Source organism: Phyllobates terribilis, unplaced genomic scaffold (assembly GCF_046119375.1).
Source record: "Phyllobates terribilis strain yellow unplaced genomic scaffold, ASM4611937v1 Scaffold_4__5_contigs__length_816908805, whole genome shotgun sequence".
In the NCBI taxonomy this organism is placed as follows: Eukaryota; Metazoa; Chordata; class Amphibia; order Anura; family Dendrobatidae; genus Phyllobates; species Phyllobates terribilis.
The window spans coordinates 772,072,530-772,098,791 of NW_027362764.1; the positions used below are offsets into that span (position 1 = coordinate 772,072,530).

At 43.5% G+C, this 26,262-nt stretch overlaps 1 protein-coding gene across 1 annotated transcript in view; it reads right to left on the reverse strand.

Annotated features, from left to right (window-relative positions):
- FAM135B (family with sequence similarity 135 member B) overlaps window positions 1–26,262 on the reverse strand; it is a 337,247-nt gene that overhangs the window by 77,908 nt on the left and 233,077 nt on the right. Inside the window, exons 9-10 of the mRNA XM_073679922.1 lie at window positions 20,235–20,284; window positions 1,410–1,565 (exon numbers count right to left, since the gene is read on the reverse strand). Of these exons, the coding sequence (XP_073536023.1) occupies window positions 1,410–1,565; window positions 20,235–20,284 (206 nt within the window). The remainder of the gene's footprint in view (window positions 1–1,409; window positions 1,566–20,234; window positions 20,285–26,262) is intronic.

Sequence of the window (26,262 nt, forward strand, 5' to 3'; positions counted from 1 at the left end):
GACACACTTCCTAATAATGGGAACATTGTTTTCAGGAGGCCCTCTGACCTCTACGTCTCTTGCAAGGAGCATTGGAGTTTCTCCAAATTTTTGGCAGCCGTTGCTTCACTGCATAGGCAAACAGTATGGGAGACAAACTTCTTAAAAATGGGAACATTGTTTTCAGGAGGCCCTCCGACCTCTACGTCTCTTGCAAGGAGCATTGGAGTTTCTCCAAATTTTTGGCAGCCGTTGCTTCACTGCATAGGCAAACAGTATGGGAGACACACTTCCTAATAATGGGAGCATTTTTTGCAGGAGACCCTCCGACCTCTACGTCTCTTGCAAGGGGCATTGGAGTTCCTCCAAATTTTTGGTAGCCCTTTCAGTCACTGCATACGCTATAACAGTATAGGAGACCCACTCGTTTATAATGGTAACAACAAAGCATAGCCAGCTGATGGCTCTCTAACAATAGCAAGGGCCGACTGCTGTCCTTTTAAGAATAGTAAGGGCCACCTGATGGCCCTATAAAAATAGGCTTTGTGACTTTCAGAGTACCTCCATCATAAATGAAACAGATGTGTCTGATGATGTGTCACACACCACAATGCCAGATAAGGTTGTAAAATGTTAAAATGATATTTCCCGGTGAATGCATTTGTCTAGGTTGAAAGCAATGCAAAAGTGCAAAAACGCATCAAAAACGCTACGTGTGAACATAGCCCAAGTTGTGAAGGAGCATTGTTGTCTTTGTACATTTATTTTGCCTCATATACAAGTCATTACCCTGGAAATGATGTTCCTTAACATATTTTCCAGGAAAATACATTTTGGATTCGTTTTTGTATGTTATATTGTGAGTCCATAAAAGTGGCGTAATACCTCTGACAACGCTGTTGACAGCAGTTACCTGGGAGTCAGAAATGCTTCCAGGGGTCTTCCCCATGCTGTTCCCATGTCATTTGAGCACTATTCCCATCGATGTGGCCAATTTTTAGGCCCTCTGCAGACCGTCGGGGGGAGCCGCCTGAAAAATGCTCGGAGTTTCCCATAGACTTATATTGGGCTCATTGTTCGGACCGAGCACCCGAGTATTCCAATCTGTTCGACTCGAACAACGAGTACCCGAGCATTTTAGTGCTCGCCCATCACTAGTCACGAACCCTTTCAATTCCAGCTATGGGCCCCTAAGGTTACTTTTTGACTTTATTTCTCCCTTTAGCCACATATCTTCTACAGTTACTGTAGGTATTATTGAGACAGTTGTAATGTTGGTTTACGTGAACTGTTTTGGAAACCTACGGCGATCATATGGAAGATAAAATATGATGCCATATGATTATCTGAACAAAAACTTAAGAATTCAGAGCTATTTTGTAAGATACTCGGCCACAACCTTTCAGGTAATTTATGATGCTCTTACTGACCCGTAGGGTGTGATGTTCTTGTGTGAGGTAGGTGGTCACATCTGGATGAAGCGTCACAATTTCCAAAAATTTGGTCCATGTCACCAAAAGCTGAGAACAAACCCAAGCTAAATCCTTGCTGATCTGCTCCGTTATCAGGTCAGGATTGTCCAGCATCTAGAACAGGCAATATAAGAAATTACTGATTGTACATTTACATGGCAAATTATAACATTTTATTTACATTTTAATGATAATTATGCAAATTATGTAACACAAACATAGGTCATGGTCACAAAATTATTTGACTACTCGATTAGCTTACAATATAAATAGTCATTCCACTACAGTCTGAGTTTACTTAGGTCCGACCACTGGGATGTCCATCTTCAGGATCAGTGGGAGTTATAACACAGTATGGAGGACTATGTGGTGACCATTATTCTGTATGGAGGACTATGTGGTGACCATTATTCTGTATGGAGGACTATGTGGTGACCATTATTCTGTATGGAGGACTATGTGATGACCATTATTCTGTATGGAGGACTATGTGGGGCCCATTATTATGTATGGAGGACTATGTGGGGCCAATTATTATGTATGGAGGACTATGTAGTGCTTATTATACCGTATGTGGGGCCCATAATACTGTATGGAGGACTATGTGGGGCCATTATACTGTATAGAGGACTATGTGGTGCCCATTATACTGTATGGAGGACTATGTGGTGCTCATTATACTGTATGGAGGACTATGTGATGCCTATAATACTGCATGGAGGACTACAGTATGTGGTTCTCATAATACTGTATGTAGGACTATGTGGGGCCCATTATACTGTTTGAAGGACTAGGTTGTGCCCATTATACTGTATGAAGGACCAGGTGGTGCACATAATACTGTATGGAGGACTATGTGGGGCTATAATACTATATGGAGGACTAGATGGTGCACATAATACTGAATGGAGGACTAGGTGGTGCCCATAATATTGTGTGGAGGACTGAGTGGTGCCCATAATACTGTATGGAGGACTATGTGGTACCAATAATACTGTGTGGAGGACTATGTGGGGCCATTATACAGTATTGAGGACTATGTGGTGCCGATAATACTGTATGAATGACTATGTGGTGCTCATAATACTGAATGGAGGACTATGTGGTGCCCATAATACTGTATGAATAACCATGTGGTGCTCATAATACTGTATGGAGGACTGTGTGGTGCCTATAATACTGTATGGAGGACTATGTGGGGCCATTATACTGTATGGAGGACGAGGTGGTTCTCATAATACTGAATGGAGGACTAGGAGGTGCTCATTATACTGTATGGAGGACTAGGAGGTGCCCATAATATGTATGGAGGACGTTGTGGGGCTCATAATATTGTAAGGAGGACTAGGCAATGCTCATAATACTGAATGGAGGAATATGTGAAGCCCATTATAATATATGGAGGACTATGTGGGGCCCATTATTCTGTATGGAGGACTATGTGGTGCTCATTATACTGTATGGAGGACTATGTGATGCCTATAATACTGTATTAGAGGACTATGTGAGTCCATTATACTGTATGGATGACGAGGTGGTGCTCATAATACTGAAAGGAGGAATAGGAGGTGCCTATTATACTGTATGGAGGACTAGGTGGTGCACATAATACTGTATGGAGGACTATGTGGGGCCCATAATATTGTATGGAGGACTAGGTGATGCTCATAATACTGAATGGAGGACTATGTAGGGCCCATTATAATGTATGGAGGACTATGTGATGCCTATAATACTGTATGGAGGACTATGTGGGGCCCATAATATTGTATGGAGAACTAGGTGATGCTCATAATACTGAATGGAGGACTATGTAGGGCCCATTATAATGTATGGAGGACTATGTGATGCCTATAATACTGTATGGAGGACTATGTGGGGCTCATAATATTGTACGGAGGACTAGGTGATGCTCATAATACTGAATGGAGGACTATGTGGGGCCCATTATAATGTATGGAGAACTATGTGGGGCCCATAATTCTGTATGGAGGACTATGTGGTACTCATTATACTGTATGGAGAACTATGTGATGCCTATAATACTGTATGTAGGACTATGTAGGGCCATTATACTGTATGGAGGACGAGGTGGTGCTCTTAATACTGAACAGAGGACTAGGAGGTGCCCATTATACTGTGTGGAGGACTAGGAGGTGCCCATTATACTGTATGGAGGACTATGTGGGGCCCATAATATTGTATGGAGGACTAGGTGATGCTCATAATACTGAATGGAGGACTATGTAGGGCCCATAATAATGTATGGAAGACTATGTGGGGCCCATTGTTCTGTATGGAGGACTACATGGTGCTCATTATACTGTATGAAGAACTATGTGATGCCTGTAATACTGTATGGAGGACTATGTGGTGCCCATAACACTGTATGGAGGACTATGTGGGGCCATTATACTGTATGGAGGACTATGTGAAGCCCATTATTCTGTATGGAGGACTATGTGGTGCTCATTATACTGTATGGAGGACTATGTGATGCCTATAATACTGTATGGAGGACTATGTGATGCCTATAATACTGTATGTAGGAATATGTGGGGCCATTATACTGTATGGAGGACTAGGTGGTGCTCATAATACTGAATGGAGGACTAGGAGATGCCCATTATAAAGTATGGAGGACTAGGCGATGCACATAATACTGTATGGAGGACTATGTGATGCCTATAATACTGTATGGAGGACTATGTGGTGCTCATAATACTGCATGTAGGGCTAACTGGGGCCATTATACTGTATGGAGTACGAGGTGGTGCTCATAATACTGAATGGAGGACTATGTGGTGCCCATTATACTGTATGGAGGAACAGCTGATGCCCATAATGCTGTATGGAGGACTATGTGGGGCCCATAATACTGTATGGAGGACTAGGTGATACTCATAATATTGTATGGAGTACAATAGGGGCCTATAATACTGTATGGAGGAATATGTGGGGCCCATAATACTGAATGGAGGAATACGTGGTGCCCATTACACTGTATGGAGGACTATGTGGTGCTTATAATACTGTATGGAGGACTATGTGGTGCCCATAATACTGTATGGAGGACTATGTGGTACCCATAATACTGTATGGTGGACTGTGTGGTGCCTATAATACTGTATGGAGGACTATGTGGGGCTATTATACTGTATGGAGCACTATGTGGTGCCCATAATACTGTATGGAGGACTATGTGGTGCCCATAATACTGTATGGTGGACTGTGTGGTGCCTATAATACTGTATGAAGGACTATGTGGGGCCATTATACTGCATGGAGCACTATATGGTGCCCATAATATTGTGTGGAGCACTATGTGGTGCCCAAAATACTGTATGGAGGACTATATGGTGCCCAAAATACTGTATGGAGGACTATGTGGGGCCCATTATACTGTATGGAGGACTATGTGGGGCCATTATTCTGTATGAAGGACTATGTGGGGCCATTATACTGTATGGAGGACTATGTGGGGCCCATTATACTGTATGGAGGACTGTGTGGGGCCATTATACTGTGTGGAGGACTATGTGGGGCCCATTATACTGTATGGAGGACTATGTGGGGCCTATTATTCTCCATGGATGACTATGTGGTGCCCATTATTCTGTGTGGAGGACTATGTGGGGCCCATTATTCTGTATGGAGGACTATGTGGTACCCAATATTCTTTATGGGGAATATTTAGCCCATTATTCTGTATGGAGGACTATGTAGGGCCCATTATTCTGTATGGAGAACTATGTAGGGCCCATTATTCTGTATGGAGAACTATGTGGGGCCATTATTCTGTATGGAGCACTATGTGGGGGCCATAATACTGTATGGAGGACTATGTGGGGCCCATTATACTGTATGGAGGACTATGTGGGGCCCATAATACTGTATGGAGGACTATGTGGGGCCATTATTCTGTATGGAGGACTATGTGGGGCCCATTATACTGTACGGAGGACTATGTGGGGCCATTATTCTGTATGGAGCACTATGTGGGGGCCATAATACTGTAAGGAGGGCTATGTGGGGCCCATTATTCTTTATGGAGGACTATGTGGGGCCCATTATTTTGTATGGAGCACTATGTGGGGGCCATAATACTGTATGGAGGATTATGTGGGCCATTATTCTGTATGGAGCACTATGTGGGGCCATTATTCTGTATGGAGGACTATGTGGGGCCATTATTCTGTATGGAGGACTATGTGGGGCCCATTATACTGTATGGAGGACTATGTGGGGCCATTATTCTGTATGGAGCACTATGTGGGGGCCATAATACTGTATGGAGGGCTATGTGGGGCCCATTATTCTTTATGGAGGACTATGTGGGGCCCATTATTCTGTATGGAGCACTATGTGGGGGCCATAATACTGTATGGAGGATTATGTGGGCCATTATTCTGTATGGAGCACTATGTGGGGCCATTATTCTGTATGGAGGACTATGTGGGGCCATTATTCTGTATGGAGCACTATGTGGGGGCCATAATACTGTTTGGAGAACTCTACAGTACTGTCCGGTCTAAACTGATAAGTCTGCAGTCATGAAATGCAACTTTTTTAAAAGTTGACAAATTTGGTGTAACTCTATTCCAATCTCACCAGGAATGATTTTCTGTATGCTAAATATTTTGCCGTTTTTTTGTGATATTTTGCACAATAGCAAATCCACGTGCGCCAATTTGATGAATTTGGAGCAAAAAACATCAGGGAAAACCGCTAGTCAAAAAAGAAATGTGACTTAAAAATCCCACAAAAGATGAATCAGGTCCTTTCATTTTTTAAGTGTTTTTATGGTCTCGTTAGATATCACAGCCAGTATGGACAGTGGAATCTCAGTGACTAGCCGATGAGGGGGCCATGTACCACACCACAAAGACTTGAGAGGGTCTTAATAGGAGATCGCTCAAAGAACAATACATTCACTATTGCTGTATGTGTAATGTACCAGCGATCAAGGGATTGCAAAAAGCTTTACTGTGGCCAAATTTTTATTTTTTGAAAAGTCTTTTTTTTTTTTTTAGTTCCTTACATTGAGTAAAGACAATTCTTTTATTATTTCCAAGTAATAAAGAATAAAAAACATAAAAAAAAAATGAGTATTGATGTAATTGCACACTTAACCACAGAATAAAGTTACGGAGTCACTTCTTTTGCGCTCTGTGATTGTTGTAAAAACAAAACCTGACCGACATCGGCGCAATTTTTTTTTTGCCATTCTGCTCTAGAAAGGATTTTTTTTCTCTACGGTAAATTTTGTATTGAAAATGTCGATGGTGTGGATCCATTGCTATGTCTAAAGGAGCCACTAGATGGCGCTGCATGACTATCAATAAGAACGTCATGCTCAAAGGTTCTGGTAGGTTCCAAGGAGACACCAGGTGACACATTATGGTCCGCTGAGGACGATGTTCATTGTGTTATTAATTACAGCTTCATTAATGCATAATTAAATTATATCGGTCCCACTAGTAATTCACGGATTCTGGGAGGTGCGAACCTTCAGAAATGGCTGCCTATGATATCGTTCTGATTGTTCCTTCCATATGAGATGAGACTTTACTCCTGACATCTCAGCTTACACTAACATTGGCTTATTTTTTGCCTAAATTAATAATTTACTTGATTGATTAAAATGTAATATATGGCACATACAAACCACATGGAGACTTGTCCGTTTTTTACCAGCAGCATGGATGACAAGGGACAATGCAAGTCTTTGGAGCCGTGTAAAACACGTACAGCACATCCGTGTGTCGTCCATGTGCCGTCCGTGTGTAACCCGTATGTCGTCCGTGTGTCGTCCGTGTGTAACCCGTATGTCATCCGTGTGTCATCCGCGTGTCGTCCGCGAGTCATCCATGTGTCATCCGTGAGTCATCCATGTGTCATCTGTGTGTCGTCCGTGTGTCATCCGTGAGTAATCCGTGTGTCGTCCGCGTGTAATCCGTGTGTCGTCCGTCTGTCATCCCTGTGTCGTCTGTGTGCCTTCCGTGTGTTGTCCGTGTGTTGTCCGTGTGTCGTCCGTGTGCCATCCGTGTGTTGTCCGTGTGTCATCCGTGAGTCATCCGTGTGTCATCCGTGTGTCGTCCGTGTGTCGTCCGTGTGCCTTCCGTGTGTTGTCCGTGTGTTGTCCGTGTGTCGTCCGTGTGCCATCCGTGTGTCATCCGTGTGTCATCCATGTGTAATCCATGTGTCGTCTATGTGCTGTCCATGTGTAATCCGTGTGTTGTCCGTGTGTCGTCCGTGTGTAATCCGTGTGTCGTTCGTGTGTCATCCATGTGTCGTTCGTGTGTCATCCGTGTGTCGTCCGTGTGTAATCCGTGTGTCGTCTGTGTGTCGTCTGTGTGTCGTCTGTGTGTCGTCCGTGTGTGGTCCGTGTGTCATCCGCATGTCGTCTGTGTGCCGTCCATGTGTAATCCGTGTGTCGTCCGTGTGTTGTTCGTGTGTCGTCCGTGTGTCGTCTGTGTGTGGTCCGTGTGTCATCCGCGTGTCGTTTGTGTGCCGTCCATATGTAATCCGTGTGTCGTCCGTGTGTTGTTCGTGTGCCGTCCATGTGTCGTTCGTGTGTCATCCGTGTGTCGTTCGTGTGTCATCCGTGTGTCGTCCATGTGTAATCCGTGTGTCGTCCGTGTGTCATCCATGTGTCGTCTGTGTGTCATCCGTGTGTCGTCCGTGTGTCATCCGTGTGCCATCCGTGTGTAATCCGTGTGTCGTCCGTGTGCCGTCCGTGTGTCATCCGCGTGTCATCCGCGTGCCGTCCGCGTGCCATCCGTGTGTCGTCCGTGTGCCGTCCATGTGTAATCCGTGTGTCATCCGCGTGTCGTCCTTATGTTGTCCGTGTGCCGTCCGTGTGTAATCCGTGTGTCGTCCGTGTGCCGTCAGTGTGTAATCCGTGTGTCGTCCGTGTGTCGTCCGTGTGCCGTCCGTGTGCCGTCCGTGTGTCATCCGTGTGCCGTCCGTGTGTCGTCCGTGTGTCGTCCGTGTCGTTCCTGTGTAATCCGCGTGTCGTCTGTGTGTCATCCGTGTGTCGTCTGTGTGTAATCCGTGTGTCGTCCGTGTGTCATCCGTGTGCCGTCCCTGTGTAATCCGTGTGTCGTCCGTGTGTCGTCCGTGTGTCGTCCGTGTGCCGTCCGTGTGCCGTCCGTGTGTCGTCCGTGCGCCGTCCGCGTGTCGTCCGCGTGTCATCCGCGTGCCGTCCGCGTGTCGTCCGCGTGTCGTCCGTGTGTCATCCGTGTGTCGTCTGTGTGTCGTCTGTGTGCCGTCCGTGTGCCGTCTGTGTGTCATCCGTGTGTCGTCTGTGTGTCGTCCGTGTGCCGTCTGTGTGTCATCCGTGTGTCATGCGTGTGTCGTCCGTGTGATGTACTTGTTCAACAAAGTATAGGCGAAGCTTTGGAATTGATTTTTCTTAAGCCATACCGGGGAAATAAAAAAAGAGTATGGCGCACTGATGACACACTGTTAGCTCACCGATCCATTACCCTGATGACACACTGTTAGCTCACCGATCCATTACCCTGATGACACACTGTTAGCTCACAGATCCATAACCCTGATGACACTCTTACCGTTTTTTCTGGAACCGATATTACAAGAACTTGGGAAGGTGAAAAGGGCTTAAAATGGTTTTCGAGGATTAGAAAAAAAAACTTTTCTGATCCATTTCTAATGTTAGAATGCAAGTATTCACGTGAACGGTGCTAAGCTGCAATACCAATATGGCCCATGCACAAAGGTGGAGCTGTTATCCTTTATACGAAAAACTCCTTAAATTATATAATCTGGAGAAAGAAGTCGGCAAAATTCTGCTATATTTTATTCTAAAAGAACAAACATTTACATTGTAAATGATGCAATTTCAAAACGTAGTAATTGATTTTTGTCCACATCCCCTTAAAGGGAATCTCTCAGCAGGTTTTTGCTTTGTAATCCGAAGACAGCAGGAGATAGAGGCTGAAACACAGAATTCAGGGATGTGTCACTTGTCAAAGTGCGTGCTGTTGTTTAATAACTGTGAAGGATTTATCACCAAGAGATTAACATTGGGGACTACACTAGCCCGGCAACGCCCCCTCCTGTGATAATCAGCTCACTGTTTATGGACTTTGTATATACAGTGCCTGGTGGGGGTGGGGGCAGCTTCCTCAGCTCTGCTGCTGCATTGCTAAATCTAAAAACTCTAATTGTGTCAGAATGGCTGCACCCTGTAAACTAAGTGATACATCATTGGATTCAGCTTCTCTTTACCTACATTCCGCTGCTCTCAAACGAAGCAATGTCAAATTCAGAAAAATTGTGGACTTAAAACGTAACTTTTACTAGATATGTTTAAAAATTATTAGTGGTAGACAAACATATTAAAAACGTATGGAAAAAAGGGAATGAAAACCCTTGTCCCTGCAAGAGAACATTTACTGACAGTGGTCAGAATAATTAATAGGGTCTCAATACACATAAGTCTATGAAGTGAACAGACTCATATAAATATACCATTTGAGTGTCTAAAAGACTAAATAAGAAAGATCTCACCCATGAACTCCCACCCTTACAAGGGCAGTCTACAGCTGACCCTATTGTACTAGTACAGCCCTGAACGGACCCTTTTAGTGCCTCCCGACGCGTTTCTTCAGGATTCTGAGTCATCAGGGGAATGGCACATGTATCTCCACATTGGGGGAATAAGGGAAAAGACCCACCCTCCAGATTATGGATGGGAAAATCAAATACGTAATTTGGTATTAGAAAATGGGTCACATTATATAGAACCTCCCCCACCCTATATGTTTGTATGCCATGATTGGACTAATTCAAAAAATAACAGCCTCATAGGCAAATCAGAGGGATGTCCTGCCTTTAGCAATGATCCTCTTTGGGTGTATCACTAAAAAAAAAACCTGCTGACAGATTCCCTTTAATGTAAACTATTTGGCCCTGGCCATGCTGGGAAACATTCTGTAAAGATACTTCTATGGGCAGCACGGTGGCTCAGTGGTTATCACTGTTGCTTTGCTGTACGGGGGTCTTGAGTTCAAATCTCACCAAAGCCAACATCTGCCAGGAGTTTGTATGTTCTCCCCGTGATTTTGTGGGTTTCTTCAGGGTTCTCCAGTTTCCTCCCACACTCCAAAGACATACTGATAGGGAATGTAGATTGTGAGCCCCAATGGGGACAGTGATGATGATGTGCTGGGGAATTTATGGTGCTATATAAGCAAGTAAAATAATTCTCAATATATTGGAGATGAAAATATACTTAGATTTGGAAAAATCTACTGACTATAAAATGAAGAAATGGGAATGTATCACCTAGATGGAGATAGTTTGGGGCATGTTCTGTTATCTGTGCAGAAGTCATTGCGCAGAGAGGGGAAAGAAGTGAGCTGTGACCATTATGACACGATCCTGCATCTATATCTTTGTAATGATTTCTATCAATTACATAAACGTTAATTAGGATTCTATATGGTCAGCTTAAAGAGGCTCTCTGCTTCAAACAGTCCTAACTTGTTAACAATGGATTAACCATGCAATGTTACCCTGTGATCAGCTGTGATCTGTAGGGAAACCTATCTAACCCCTTTACCTCCGAGGGTGGTTTGCACGTTAATGACCACGCCAATTTTTACAATTCTGACCACTGTCACTTTATGAGGTAATTACTCTGGCACGCTTCAACGGATCCCGCTGATTCTGAGACTGTTTTTTCGTGACATATTGTACTTCATGATAGGGGTAAAATTTCTTCAATATCACTTGCGTTTATTTGTGAAAAAAGCAGAAATTTGGCGAAAATTTGAACATTTTGCAATTTTCAAAATTTTAATTTTTATTCCCTTAAATCAAAGAGATATGTCACACAAAATAGTTAATAAATAACATTTCCCACATGTCTACTTTACATCAGCACAATTTTGGAACCCAAATTTTTTTTTAGTAGGGAGCTATAAGGGTTAAAAGTTGACCAGCGATTTCTCATTTTTACAACAAAATTTACAAAACCATTTTTTTTTTGAGACCACATCACATTTGACGTGACTTTGAGGGGCCTTTATGACAGGAAGTACCCAAAAGTGACACCATTCTAAAAACTGCACCCCTCAATGTGATCAATACCACATTCAAGAACTTTATTAACCCTTCAGGTGCTTCACAGAAATTTTTGGAATGTGGAAAAAAAAAATTAACATTTAACTTTTTTCACAAAAATGTTACTTTAGACCCAAATTTTTTTATTTTCGCAGGGGTGACAGGAAAAAATGGACACCAAAATTTGTTGTGCAATTTTCCCTGAGCACGCAGATACCCCACATGTGGGGAAAAAACACTGTTTGGGCGCACGGCAGGGCTCGGAAGAGAAGGAGCGCCATTTAAATTTTTGAATGTAAAATTTGCTTGAATAATTAGCGGAACCATGTTGCGTTTGGAGAGCCCCTGATGTGCCTAAACAGTAGAAACACCCCACAAGTGACACCATTTTGGAAACTAGACCCCCCAGGGAACTTATCTAGATGTGTGGTGAGCACCTTGAACCCCCAGGTGCTTCACAGAAGTTTATAACATTGAACTGTAAAAATAAAATTTTCACATTTTTCCAACAAAAATTGTTTTCAGCCCCAAATTTTGCATTTTCAGAAGGGTAACAGGAGAAATTGCACCATGCAATTTGTTGTGCAATTTCTCCTGAGGAAGCCGATACCCCATATGTGGGGGAAAACCACTGTTTGGGCGCACGGCAGGGTTCGGAAGGGAAGGAGCACCATTTGACTTTTTGAATGTAAAATTTGCTTGAATAATTAGCGGACGCCATGTTGCGTTTGGGGAGCCCCTGATGTGCCTAAACAGTGGAAACCCCCCACAAGTGATCTTATTTTGGAAACTATACCCCTTAGGGAACTTATCTAGATGTGTGGTGAGCACCCTGAACCCCCATGTGCTTCAGAGAAGTTTATAACATTGAACCGTAAAAATAAAATTTTCACATTTTTTCAACAAAAATGTTTTCCAGCCTCCAATTTTGCATTTTCATAAGGATAACAGGAGAAATTGCACCATGTAATTTGTTGTGCAAATTCTCCTGAGTAAACCGATACCCCATATGTGGGGGAAAACCACTGTTTGGGCGCACGGCAGGGTTCGGAAGGGAAGGAGCGCTATTTGACTTTTTGAATATAAAATTTGCTTGAATATTTTGCTGCGTTTGGGGAGTCCCTGATGTGTCTAAATAGTGGAAACCACCCCACTCTGCCCCCAGTGACTCCATTTTGGAACTAGATCCCTCAAGGATTTTATCAAGGGGTATAGTGAACATTTTGAATCCAGAGGTACGACACAGAATTTGATAACATTAGGTCATCCTATTGAATAAGTTGTCATTAGTCTTGAGTGCAAGTGCTCGCTATTTGAGTTTGCATCGGGTACTCGGGTATACACCAAGTATCGCGGGTGCTCAAGTGACATGCTAGAGTCCCTGCCCGCATGTTTCACGGTTATTAGACACCCCAAAAAAAACATGCGGGGATGGCTCATGCATGGCAGGCAATCCCCGCAAGGTTTTTTAGACTGTATTACAGCTGCAAAACATTTGGGGCGGAGACTCGAGCATGTCACTCGAGCACCCGCTATACTCGGTGCATACCCGAGCACCCGATGCAAACTCAAGTAGCGAGCACTTGCGCTCAACATTAGTCACCATATCGTTGTCATTTTTTATTCTTTACTTCTGAAAAAATCCTAAAGCTAACCTTAGCCCAACCCTAACCCTAGCCCAACCCTTGCCCTAGCCCAACTCTATCCCTACCCTTGCCCTAGCCCAACCCTAACCTTAGCCCAATCCTCACCCTAGCCCAACCCTAACCCTAGCCTAACCCTAGCCCAACCCCAACCCTAGCCCAACCCCAATCCTAACCCTAGCACAACCCTAACCCTAGCACAACCCTAACTCTAGCACAACCTTTACCCTAGCACAACCCTAACCCTAGCACAACCCTAACCCTAAAGTTTATTTTTTACGCTGTTCCTCGTGCGGTATAAATGATTAGACGTCTTCATTCTTCGGGTTGGTGCGATTACAGTGATGCCAGATTCATATAGTTTTTTTTATGATTGAAAGCTGTCACACACTAAAAGACGCATTTTTTTTGCAAAGACTAGTTTTTGCATCGCCATATTTTGAGAGCTATAACTTTTCCATATTTCGGCCGACAGAGTCATGTGATGGCTTCTTTTTTGCTGGACAAGTTGACATTTTTATTGGTACCATTTTCAGACATGTGACATTTTTTGATCGCTTTCTATTCTGATCTTTAGAAAGCAGAATAAACAAAAACCAACAATTCAGGAATTGTTTTTTGGGGATTTTTTTTATGCCGTTCTGTGTGTGGTAAACTTGATAAGGCAGCTTTATTCTTCGGGTCAGTAGGTTTACAGCGGTACTACATTTATATATATTTTTATATTTTGTCGCTTTTACACAATAAAAACTATTTTATAGAAAAAACAATTGTTTTTGCATCGCTTTATTCTGAGAGCTATAACTTTTTTATTTTTCGGCATTCGTCTTTTTGATCGCGTTTTATTCCATTTTTTTTGTTTGGCGGTATGATGATAAAACATCGTTTTATGTTTCGTTTTTTTTTTTTTTTTTTTACCGTGTTCACTAAAGGGGTTAACTAGCGGAACATTTTTTATAGGTCAGGTCGTTCCGGATGCGGTGATACCAAATATGTGTACTTTTATTAGTTTTTTTTTTTTTTTCATAACATTATTTATTTATGGGTACAATATATTTTTATTTTTTTATTATTATTTTTTACAATTTTTTTTTATATTTTTACAATTTTTTTTTTTTTTTCACTTTCTAAAATTTTTATTACTTTTTCACATTGTCCCACTATGGGACTTTCACTTTTTGCAGCCTGATCGGCGGCATGGCATAGAGAGCAGCAGCTCCGTATGCCATGCAGCCTGTCAGCGCTGCACAGGGAGAAGTTACTTTGGTCATGCACTGCGCATGACCAAAGCAACTTCCTGCCTCCTGGTGACCCGGATGTTGTCATGATGACGTCGGGTCACCATGGCAACATCTGGGACCGGACTCAGACGCCGCGAGAGAAGGTAAGTATCGCGCTTACCTCCTCTTGCCACCAGAATGCTGCGATTGATTTCGATCGCTGCATTTTGGGGGTTAATGTGCCGGGAGCGGTGTGGGACCGCTCCCTGCACATAGCACAGGGTGTCAGCTGTAACAATCAGTTGACACCAAGCAGCGATCTCGCCCGCACCGCTTGTGTGCGGACAAAATCGCCAAGGCGTATTAATACGTATCTGGCCCATAAGACCCAGGGCACAGATACGTATTAATAAGCCCTGGGCCAGAAAGGGGTTAATATCCATGCAGCGCCATCACAGGAGAGACGAAATATTGCATGATGCTCATTCACATAAATGGGTTGTCTGTTTAAAGGGGATGTCCTGTCCAAATCAATAAGTCTGCAGTCACTCTATATGGATCCTCCCAGCGCAGGCACTGTGCACTGCGGGGATTCGCCGGTTTCTGAGCCAGGATCGAAGTTTATGTATGTGTTATACATTCCCCCGGCCAGTGAACATGGCCTCGTTCCACACACTTGTATCGAGCAAGGCCATACCCCATGTAGTGACGGGCCGGCCAGTGGGTGTGACTGACTAGAAGGCGCAGCCTCGCTCTATACAAGTGTATGGAGAGCGAGGCTGCCCCCACTGGTCGGGGATATGTATAACATATATATACCCTCCGGTGTTGGGTCTCAAACTGGCAAATCTTCGCAGCGCACAGTTTGTGCACTGGGGGAATTCATAAGTCTGCAATCACACAAAGTGACTCTTTTCGATTTGGAAGACGGGTCCTACAAAGCAAGACGCTATTTGTAATTACTTTGTACTCTGGCCAAAATATTAGGATCCATAAAAGATGTGTTGCCAAATGTCTTGATATTTCGGGACAGTCAGTAACATTAGGGCATTTTTTTTCCCATGTCCACAATTTTTTTTTTTATTTTTTTTTTTAAGCTGGAGAAACTTGTACAGATTATCATGACTGTAGTTATCATAATTTTACATTTTACAGTGAATGCAACTAATTAGTTTGCGTCAGAATTATGGACATATTCACCTATAACCTTAATGATTTATTATGGCTTTACAATGTGGGGGTAAAAAATGTTGGCTATCTGTGATTTTTTTCTTAAGCTGTACAGAAAAATAAAAAAAAACTCAAGTTGAACTCTGCAATGAACTCCAGGGAATATGAATGAGTTTTCTAAACTTTAAAGGGTATATCCAGGACTTTGCAAAAAGCAAAAAATGTGCCTAAGACCTAACAGGCACAAAGTCGCTACTTACCTGCCTGTTGTGCCCGGTGCTGATCTTCACTGGCACAGAGCGGTCACAGAGCGCTTTTGCTGGCGATTCAGCTCCCTCTGCTGACGTCCCGTCTACAGAGCAGCGCCTTCTTTTCCACCCTGCTCTGTCAACGGGGTGGGATTTCTGACATCATTCTGATTGACAGTCGGTTTCCCCAGTTAGGCATCGGGAATCCATCTGTCAATCAGAATGACGTCGGAAGTCCCGCCCTGTCAACAGAATGGAGCAAAAAAGAATCCACCGCTCTGTCAACGTGATGTCAGCAGAGGCAGTTGAATCGCTGGCAGGAGCAGTCTGTGACCGCTCTGTGTCTGTCATGGGTGTGTCAGATGTAGCAGTCGCTCTGGATCAGGCTGCAGAAGGCCACTGCATTTGTCAGACACCTTCTTAATTCTTCTTACTTTTTGACCCAGCGGCTACCTCCCTCCTGCTCTGATTGACACACCCTAGTCTGGGTGTTTATAAACTATCTGTCTGCTTCACGGAGCCACTGGTGATATTCTTATTTTCTCTTGTGAAGGCTTGGAGCAATAGCAGTCGGCTAGCTTTCTCTCTGGTGCCCTTTGAGGACATTTGGTGTTATCTCTCTGGTGTCTGCTCAAGCTAAGTTTTCCCCCCTTTGTTTGTCTCCCTTGTTGTCTTTAGTTTATAGTGGGAACGGATCAGTGCTCACCCCACCCCTCCCTATCTAGGGCCTAGCTCTAGGGATATACAGGGATTAGGTTTCCTGTTCGGCGATAGGTACGGAACCTAAATAGGGACGGTAGGGGAGGCAGGGTGATATTAGATCTGCCTAGGGATCTCCACTCCCCCTTTCCCTAGCGTTTTGGCTACCCTCCCCTAATTCCTTCATGTTGCACTTAGTCTTTCCCACACTGTGCGTGACAGTGCCGGCTCAGAACGGCACCGTGCACAACAGGCAGGTAGGTAGCAAATACTTTTCTGTTAGTGCTTAGGCCGATTTTTTGTCTTTCACTAAGTTCCGAATATCCCCTTTAATTAACACTACTTGAGATCTCTATTGGCGGGAAAGGTTGCACCTCAACATTTTTTTTTCTCCAGGGACTACCCTAATCTTTATTTAATAAACCCTAGCATAGGAATTAATTCTAATGAAGCGGACACTAATGATGATCCCAATTATCTGATAGGACTTTGTAAAATGTAACTTTAAGCATGTACAGATTGTGCTAAAATCAGAAGGTTTCCGGAAAACCAGCAGGATGGGGGGCAGAGGTCTGCCTGTAGTTATCTGCTTATGTGTTTCCTTTCATCCGTAAATGTCTCTTTGAGAGGAAAAGCAAGTGAGCGATATAATCTGCGACTCCTGAATTAGAGATGACAGAGTCAGTGGGAAGAGGAGCCCAGCTGAGTGTGAACTATTGAAGTCGTCCAAGGGGGCTGCCGGGTGACCAACGACACATCCACAGTATGCAAAGACGCGGTAAGATCTGAAGACAGCTGGAGGCTGCCGATGAGCCAGCAGGAGAAGGTGAAGATCAAAGAGCGATGTGATCATAATAACTATTCTACATACTGCAGATAGCTCCACTCACCAGCTATTTTTACTCCATAGTTGGTGTTACTTTATAATTAATGAAGAACGTGTGGCTGGACATGACTGAGGCAGACATTATAATTTTCTTAGAAGAATCAAAATGTTGCAAAGTGATGATGAGCCTTATTTACTCATTTGTATTTATTGCGCCATCGAAATTTGGGGGATTTCAGCTCATGCCGGTTCCTCTTGGGCGGAGCTTCTCAACCCCTTTTTTTTATTATTGTGGCTTTACGATGACTTGAACAAGAACATAGAGAAGCTTAGGCCTTCAAAGTGGTCGTAGTTCATGCTAAAATTACAAATTATGTTACAGATATCTAAGAACGATAAGCAAATCGATTCAATATTAGAAAACATTTGAGTTCAGCAGAATTTGATTTTTCTCCAGCCCATACATTGTAGGTTTAAAGCCCAAGCAGAGACATATTGTCCATACAGGCTTACAGCCCAAGAGTGGCATATCCAGTGGTAGCGTAGTTACCCATCATACGAAGGTGACCTTGTCGTGGTTGATGGGCACACATAAATTGGCCAAATTATGCGCAAAAAAACTTCATTTTGTAAAGTGACATCAGTCTAGATATAATATTTCTTATATATTCGTGTTTGGAGTGCCGAAGTTCTCTTTGCAATTTTGATTTTTCTCCTGTCATTTTCGTCCGAATCCAGTAATATGGCAGTTGACTGTTGACTTGGTTACAGAGGGCCAGGGAGGGGTTAAAAAAAATCTTATACTCACCTCTCCGTAGCTCTACCTGTCCCACCACCGCTACTTCTAGGATCGGCTCTTCAGTATTCCACTTTCAACTATCTTCTTTCCGGCTGGGTCATCCATTCAATAGGCCCCACTTCTGTTGTGTAGGGCACATGTCGATCATGCGTTTTACACCCCACATGACCACATGGAACGTGGGCCTGTTGAACAGAACACCTGGCTGGAAACAAAAAAGAAGATGGAAGACAAAATCGTAGGACTGGCAGTGATAGGACAGGTACAGGGAGGGCTGAAGAGATGGGAGTATAAGATTTTTATGTAACCCATTTCCAGTTGATTTCATTTGCATTACATTTATTTTTTTTCGATTGAATTTAGAAAATCTTCCCAAATCAATTTTTGGGAGATTTTCTCAACTCTTATGGAAGTTTAGAAACTCTTGCTATCACAGGGGAACATTATTTTAACACTAGGTCAGATTCATTTAAGTTGCGTTTGAAGGTCTAAAAGGTTGAAGGTCAGTGGATGGAATGAGTAAGTGAATTTATGAAAAGTTGACTGTGGAAGAAAAGTCCTTGATCGAAGATCAAATGATCTTGATACATTTGGAATAGAGAAGGTCATAGGCAAAGCCACGGCCACCATCAGGTCCTTTAATGGTGGCAATCGGAGCCGAGGCTTCAGCAGCTGAAGGCAGAAACTCACTTTTCAGTTATAGCTAGCCATTTAGTTGCCATCTGAACATGATGACTTGATTAGGTAGTGAAGTTAACAGGGAAGAGGAATTGATGATAAGGAACACAAGACATGGAGATTGAGAGTAGTGATGAGCGAGCATGCTTGTTACTCGAGATTTACGAGCATGCTCGGGTGTTTTCCGAGTATCTTCAGCGTGCTCGGGTGTTATGTTTTCGGCACTCCGTGCTCATGATTTGCGACTGTTTGACAGCTTTAATACATGTGAGGAATGCATGTTTGTTAGGCATTCCTCACATGTATTAAAGCTGTCAAACAGTCGCATATCATGAGCACGGAGTGACGAAAACATAACACCGGAGCACGCTGAAGATACTCGGCGAGCACCTGAGCATGCTCGCCGAAAGAGTTAACAGAACATGCTTACTCATCACTAATTGAGAGTCAAGAAGAAAGCTAATAAATGTTACTGAAATCCAATGTATTGGCCGAGATAAGAAATGTAGACCAGGGGAGGGGAAGGCAAAGATCACAACTTTATGACAATAACGTATGAAATTGAGGATTATGAGAGACAGTCGTCAAATGGACCAAGTCCAAGAGACTCGAGAAGGAGAGAAACCTGGTTGTTATAATCCTACATAGATACATAGAGATTCAGAAGTGTTTGTCCGAGTAGTGAACAACCCATTTAAGGATAGGGTAATGAAACAATTAAAAAAAAAACACCAAAAAGTTCGAAAAAATAAAAAAAAGTTGAACAATATATAACAGTGAATCCGTTTCAGGCAAACCTCAAATTTAACAAAAATTAAAATTTTCCAAGATTCAACTTTTTTTGTGAATTGCGTCGCACAAATGTAGTAAAATGGCAGCCATTGTACTGAGCAAAATGGTGAAAAAAAATCCTCGCCGCCTTTCTATCCTTTGTCTTGTGCTCCTGCCTTTTATTGCATCTTCTTCCGCACTCTTCACTTGGCATCGGGCTCTGACACCGAGTCAGCCTCAGACATCATGGCGTGCATCATAGCAACATGACACGTGTCGTCCGAGGCACTAACTAGGTCTTGGGTGAAGCACATCATAAAATTGTGCCGTAACCATCTGAGGTCAACACAGTGCCGGAAACCTGGTGCCAAGTGAAGACTATGGGAAGAGAAAACGAGAGGAAGCACAGAGCACCCCATGCTGTGGTCGGGACAGGGAAGCGTCAAAGTGAGGGGTTTTTTTTTTTGACCCAATATTTATTTTTTTCTGACAGCAGGAAAATTCGATTTGCATTAAATAACTTAAATACAAATCTGTCAACCACACGACATCACTGTATAGACTCAGTTCAACCAATAATCACCTTGTAGGTAAAAGACAGTATAGAGCAGAGCGTGAATCGCCGCTGACTTACCTGCAGATCATGACAGAGTTGTGATAAAGTCTTATCAGGCGCCAGATCCTCTAATTAAAGAAAATAAATTAAAATAACATTATAATTATATCCCTTTACTAATCTGCATTCGCAGTACAGTCCTGCGGAAAACAGACCTTTGACAGGAACATTACACGGTCATACATCAGTCCCAAGATACATACATAAAGCAGTTTTGTGAATATTTAAACAAAGGGAACAAACTGGACAAAACCAATAATTCTAGGATAAAAAACAAAACTATTATTTTTCGGGTCTTTTAGGTCCTCGATGTCTTAGCTTTAATTTTAGAATATTTGGGAGGATTTTGCTAAAATGTTTTTATTTTGTTAGCGATTAAAGTTGTGCAAATTATCCCTAAAATTTTTCAAAATGGTGCCTGAAGGGGGAGAACTGGCATGACTATAGGTGAATTAGATATAATTCTTTATTGTACCACACGAGTGGTATATCATTTGCTCCAGAAAAAGTTTTTACAGCTCTTCTGTTTTGTAAATCTTGTGAAATTCAAATTTGACGAATTTTCAACAAAAATTTGATTTGCGGCAAATAAATTTGCGCGAATTTCGATCCTGGAAAGGTTGTAATTGCTTGGGAAATACACGTGGGAGAGAGAGAGAGAGGACCTCACTGACCATAAGAGCTTACACTCCACAGGAGAGAGAGAGAGGACCTCACTGACTATAAGAGCTTACACTCTACAGGAGAGAGAGAGAGAGGACCTCACTGACTATAAGAGCTTACACTTTACAGGAGAGAGAGAGAGGACCCCGCTGACCATAAGAGCTTACACTCCACAGGAGAGAAGACCCTGCTGATCATAAGAGCTTACACTCCACAGGAGAGAGAGAAGACCCTGCTGATCATAAGAGCTTACACTCTACAGAAAAGAGAGAGGTTCCCACTGATCATAAGAGCTTACACTCTACAGGAGAGAGAAGACCCCATTGACCATAAGAGCTTACACTCTACAGGAGAGAGAAGACCCCACTGATCATAAGAGCTTACACTCTACAGAAAAGAGAGAGGTCCCCACTGATCATAAGAGCTTACACTCTACAGGAGAGAGAAGACCCCATTGACCATAAGAGCTTACACTCTACAGGAGAGAGAGGACCCAATGACCATAAGAGCTTACACTCTACAGAAGAGAGAAGACCCCGCTGACCATAAGAGCTTACACTCTAGAGGAGAGAGAGAGGACCCCACTGACCATAAGTGCTTACACTCTACAGAAGAGAGAGAGGACCTCACTGACTATAAGAGCTTACACTCTACAGGAGAGAGAGGACCCTGCTGACCATAAGAGCTTACATTCTACAGGAGAGAGAGAGAGGACCCCGCTTACAATAAGAGCTTACGCTCCACAGGAAAGAGAGAGGACCCCAATGACCATAAGAGCTTACACTCTACAGGAGAGAGAGGACCCTGCTGACCATAAGAGCTTACACTCTACAGGAAAGAGAGAGGACCCCACAGATCATGAGAGCTTACACTCTACAGGAGAAAGAGGACCCTGCTGACCATAAGAGCTTACACTCTACAGGAGAGAGAGAGGACCCCGCTGACCATAAGAGCTTACACTCTACAGGAGAGAGAGAGGACCTCACTGACTATAAGAGCTTACACAACAGAAGAGAGAGAGGACCCCACTGACTATAAGAGCTTACACTCTACAGCAGAGAGAGGACCCTGCTAATTATAGGAGCTTACACTCTACAGGAGACAGAGGGCCTCACTGATCATAAGAGCTTACACTCTACAGGAGCGAGAGAGAGAGGACTCCACTGGCCGTAAGAGCTTAACCTCTACAGAAGAGAGAGAGAGGGCCCTGCTAACTATAAGAGCTTACACTCTACAGGAGAAAGAGCACCCCACTGACCATAAGAGCTTACACTCCACAGGAGAGAGAGAGGACCCCGCTGATCATAAGAGCTTACACTCCACAGGAGAGAGAGGGGACCCTGCTGATCATAAGAGCTTACATTCTACAGAAAAGAGAGAGGATCCCACTGATCATAAGAGCTTACACTCTACACGAGAGAGAGAGGACCCTGCTGACCATAAGAGCTTACATTCTACAGAAGAGAGAGAGAACCCCACTGACTATAAGAGCTTACACTCTACAGGAGAGAGAGGACCCTGCTGACCATAAGAGCTTATACTCTACAGGAGAGAGAAAGAGAGGACCACACTGACCATAAGAGCTTACACTCTACAGGAGAGAGAGAGTACCCTGCTGATCATAGTAGCTTAAACTCTACAGGAGACAGAGGACCTCACTGATCATAAGAGCTTACACTCTACAGGAGAGAGAGAGGACCCCGCTGACCATAAGAGCTTACACTCTACAGGAGCAAGAGAGAGAGTACCCTGCTGACCATAAGAGCTTACACTCTACTGAAGAGAGAGAGAGGGCCCTGCTAACTGTAAGAGCTTACACTCTACAGAAGAGAGAAAGAGGACCCCACTGACCATAAGAGCATACACTCCACAGGAGAGAGAGAGGACCCTGCTGATCATAAGAGCTTACACTCTACAGAAAAGAGAGAGGACCCCACTGATCATAAGAGCTTACACTCTACGGGAGAGAGAAGACCCCACTGACCATAAGAGCTTACACTCTACAGGAGAGAGAGGACCCCATTGACCATAAGAGCTTACACTCTACAGGAGAGAGAGAGAGAGGACCTCACTGACTATAAGAGCTTACACTCTACAGAAGAGAGAGAGGACCCCACTGACTATAAGAGCTTACACTCTACAGGAGAGAGAGAGAGGACCCTGCAGACCATAAGAGCTTACACTTTACAGGAGAGAGAGGACCCTGCTGACCATAAGAGCTTACACTCTACAGGAGAGAGAGAGAGGACCCCGCTGACAATAAGAGCTTACGCTCCACAGGAAAGAGAGAGGACCCCACTGACCATAAGAGCTTACACTCTACAGAAAAGAGAGAGGACCCCACAGATCATAAGAGCTTACACTCTACAGGAGAGAGAGGACCCTGCTGACCATACGAGCTTATACTCTACAGGAGAGAGAGAAAGAGGACCCCGCTGACCATAAGAGCTTACACTCTACAGGAGAGAGAGAGAGGGAGGAACTCAGTGACAACAAGAGCTTACACTCTACAGGAGAGAGAGAGGACCCCACTGACTACAAGAGCTTACACTCTACAGGAGAGAGAGGACCTCACTGATCATAAGAGCTTACACTTTACAGGAAAGAGAGAGAGGACCCCACTGACTATAAGAGCTTACACTCTACAGGAGAGAGAGGACTCCGCTGACCATAAGAGCTTACACACTACAGGAGAGAGAGAGTAACCTGCTGATCATAGTAGCTTACACTCTAGTGGAGACAGAGGACCTCACAGATTATAAGAGCTTACACTCTATAGGAGAGAGAGAGAGGACCCAGCTGACCATAAGAGCTTACACTCTACAGAAGAGAGAGAGAGGGCCCTGCTAACTATAAGAGCTTACAGTCTACAGAAGAGAGAAAGAGGACCCCATTGACCATAAGAGCTTACACTCCACAGGAGAGAGAGAGGACGCTGCTGATCATAAGAGCTTACACTCCACAGGAGAGAGATGACCCTGCTGATCATATGAGCTTACACTCTACAGAAAAGAGAGAGGACCCCACTGATCATAAGAACTTACACTCTACAGGAGAGAGAAGACCCCACTGACCATAAGAGCTTACACTCTACAGGAGAGAGAGGACCCTGCTGACCATAAGAGCTTACACTCTACAGGAGAGAGAGAGGACCCCACTGACCATAAGAGCTTACACTCTACAGGAGAGAGAGAGAGGACCTCACTGACTATAAGAGCATACACTCTACAGGAGAGAGAGGACCCTGCTGACAATAAGAGCCTACACTCTACAGGAGAGAAAGAGAGGACCCCGCTGACCATAAGAGCTTACACTCTACAGGAAAGAGAGAGGACCCCACAGATCATAAGAGCTTACACTCTACAGGAGAGAGAGGACCCTGCTGACCATAAGAGCTTACACTCTACAGGAGAGAGAGAGAGGACCCCGCTGACCATAAGAGCTTACACTCTACAGGAGAGAGAGAGAGAGAGGACCCCAGTGACAATAAGAGCTTACACTCTACAGGAGAGCGAGAGAGGACCTCACTGACCATAAGAGCTAACACTCTACAGAAGAGAGAGAGTACCCCACTGACCATAAGAGCTTACACTCTACAGGAGAGAGAGAGGACCACAGTGACTATAAGAGCTTACACTCTACAGGAGAGAGAGAGAGAGCAAGTACCCCGCTGACCATAAGAGCTTACACTCCACTGGAGAGAGAGAGTACCTTGCTGATCATAGGAGCTTCCACTCTACAGACGAGAAAGAGAGGACCCCACTTACCGTAAGACCTTACACTGTACAGGATAGAGACAGAGGACCCCTCTTACCATAAGAGATTACACTCTACAGGATAGAGAGAGAGAGGACCCTGCTAACCATAAGAGCCCTAGTACTGATCATCACTCTACAAGGTATGATAATCTGTTAGATGTTGTAGCTGTAGGACATTATAAGGAAGCAACTCGGCAATGCAAAATGACGTTAGTCTGCTCTCTGATGCTTTAGTAATGTGGGAGATGTTGACGGAGAAGCTTTCTTTGTTTTGCGAAACTTGAATTGAATCTCAAAATGTTTGAATTTGTGTTAAACCCCAAATGTCAGGAAATTGGACGCAAGCTCGATCCTCCATAGATGGATTCGCACATCTCTAATATATACCCTTTTACCTAAAAAAAATCAACAACTTTGAAATGTGGCACATTCTTCACATTGTTTTAGCGCAATCAGAGATAGAATTGTGGCATGTTAGTTTTCCTCTGCACAGGACTTATTCACTGCACAGTATCCTCAGGAGATAATCTGCTGCAGATTCCTTCGCAAACTTACTGCACATTTCTCCCTCTCCATTGCACATCACGTAGTTTTGAGGAATTTCCCCTATAAAATCATTACTGCTAGGGTTGTGTCTGATATCTCAAGGATATCCTGCATGTAAATCTAGTCTTGTTAGCCAATGGGGTGTGAACATCAAGAAGATTCTCATACAACATAATTAAGTATCACGCCCATTTGGCTAAAATGCTAGATTTACATAAAGGGAAGAGGAGGCCATATCTCAGGAATGGAGAGGTGGGGGAACAAAAAAAAAATCTCTAGATTCAGAAGGTATTAACACCAAGTAAAAAGCTATAAAGTTAAGTCACACCCCCGGAAGAAGGCACACGCTGAAACGCGCGTAGGTGCTGGCACTACTATTTGGCACTCACTAGTAAGTACTCTTGCTGTACCACTACTTATAGTTCATTTATCTCCTTAGGGGGAGATCATATATGGATAATACTTTATGGACAATTTGATTGTTTACATGCACGAAGCACTTTACTATGTTTGGTAGATATGTTAGCTATTTTTGTATAGTTCCTGCACCTGTGTATTTACCTTACTGTTGCCCTCTCTTGAGGAGTTTGTTTGCTCCTATATGTATATCTATATACCTACTGAAGTGTTTTGGTGCCATCTAGAGGTGCCTTTAGGTATCCACTGTTAAATTCCTGCAGTCAGTTAGTATTGTATCTACAGTGGTGGCCAAAAGTATTGGCACCCCTGCAATTCTGTCAGATAATACTCAGTTTCTTCCTGAAAATGATTGCAATCACAAATTCTTTGGTATTATTATCTTCATTTAATTTGCTTGCAAGGAAAAAACACAAAAGAGAATGAAGCAAAAATCAAATCATTGATCATTTCACAAAAAACTCCAAAAATGGGCCAGACAAAAGTATTGGCACCTTCAGCCTAATACTTGGTTGCACAACCTTTAGCCAAAATAACTGCGAACAACCACTTCCGGTAACCATCAATGAGTTTCTTACAATGCTCTGCTGGAATTGTAGACCATTCTTCTTTGGCAAACTGCTTCAGGTCGCTGATATTTGAAGGGTGCCTTCTCCAAACTG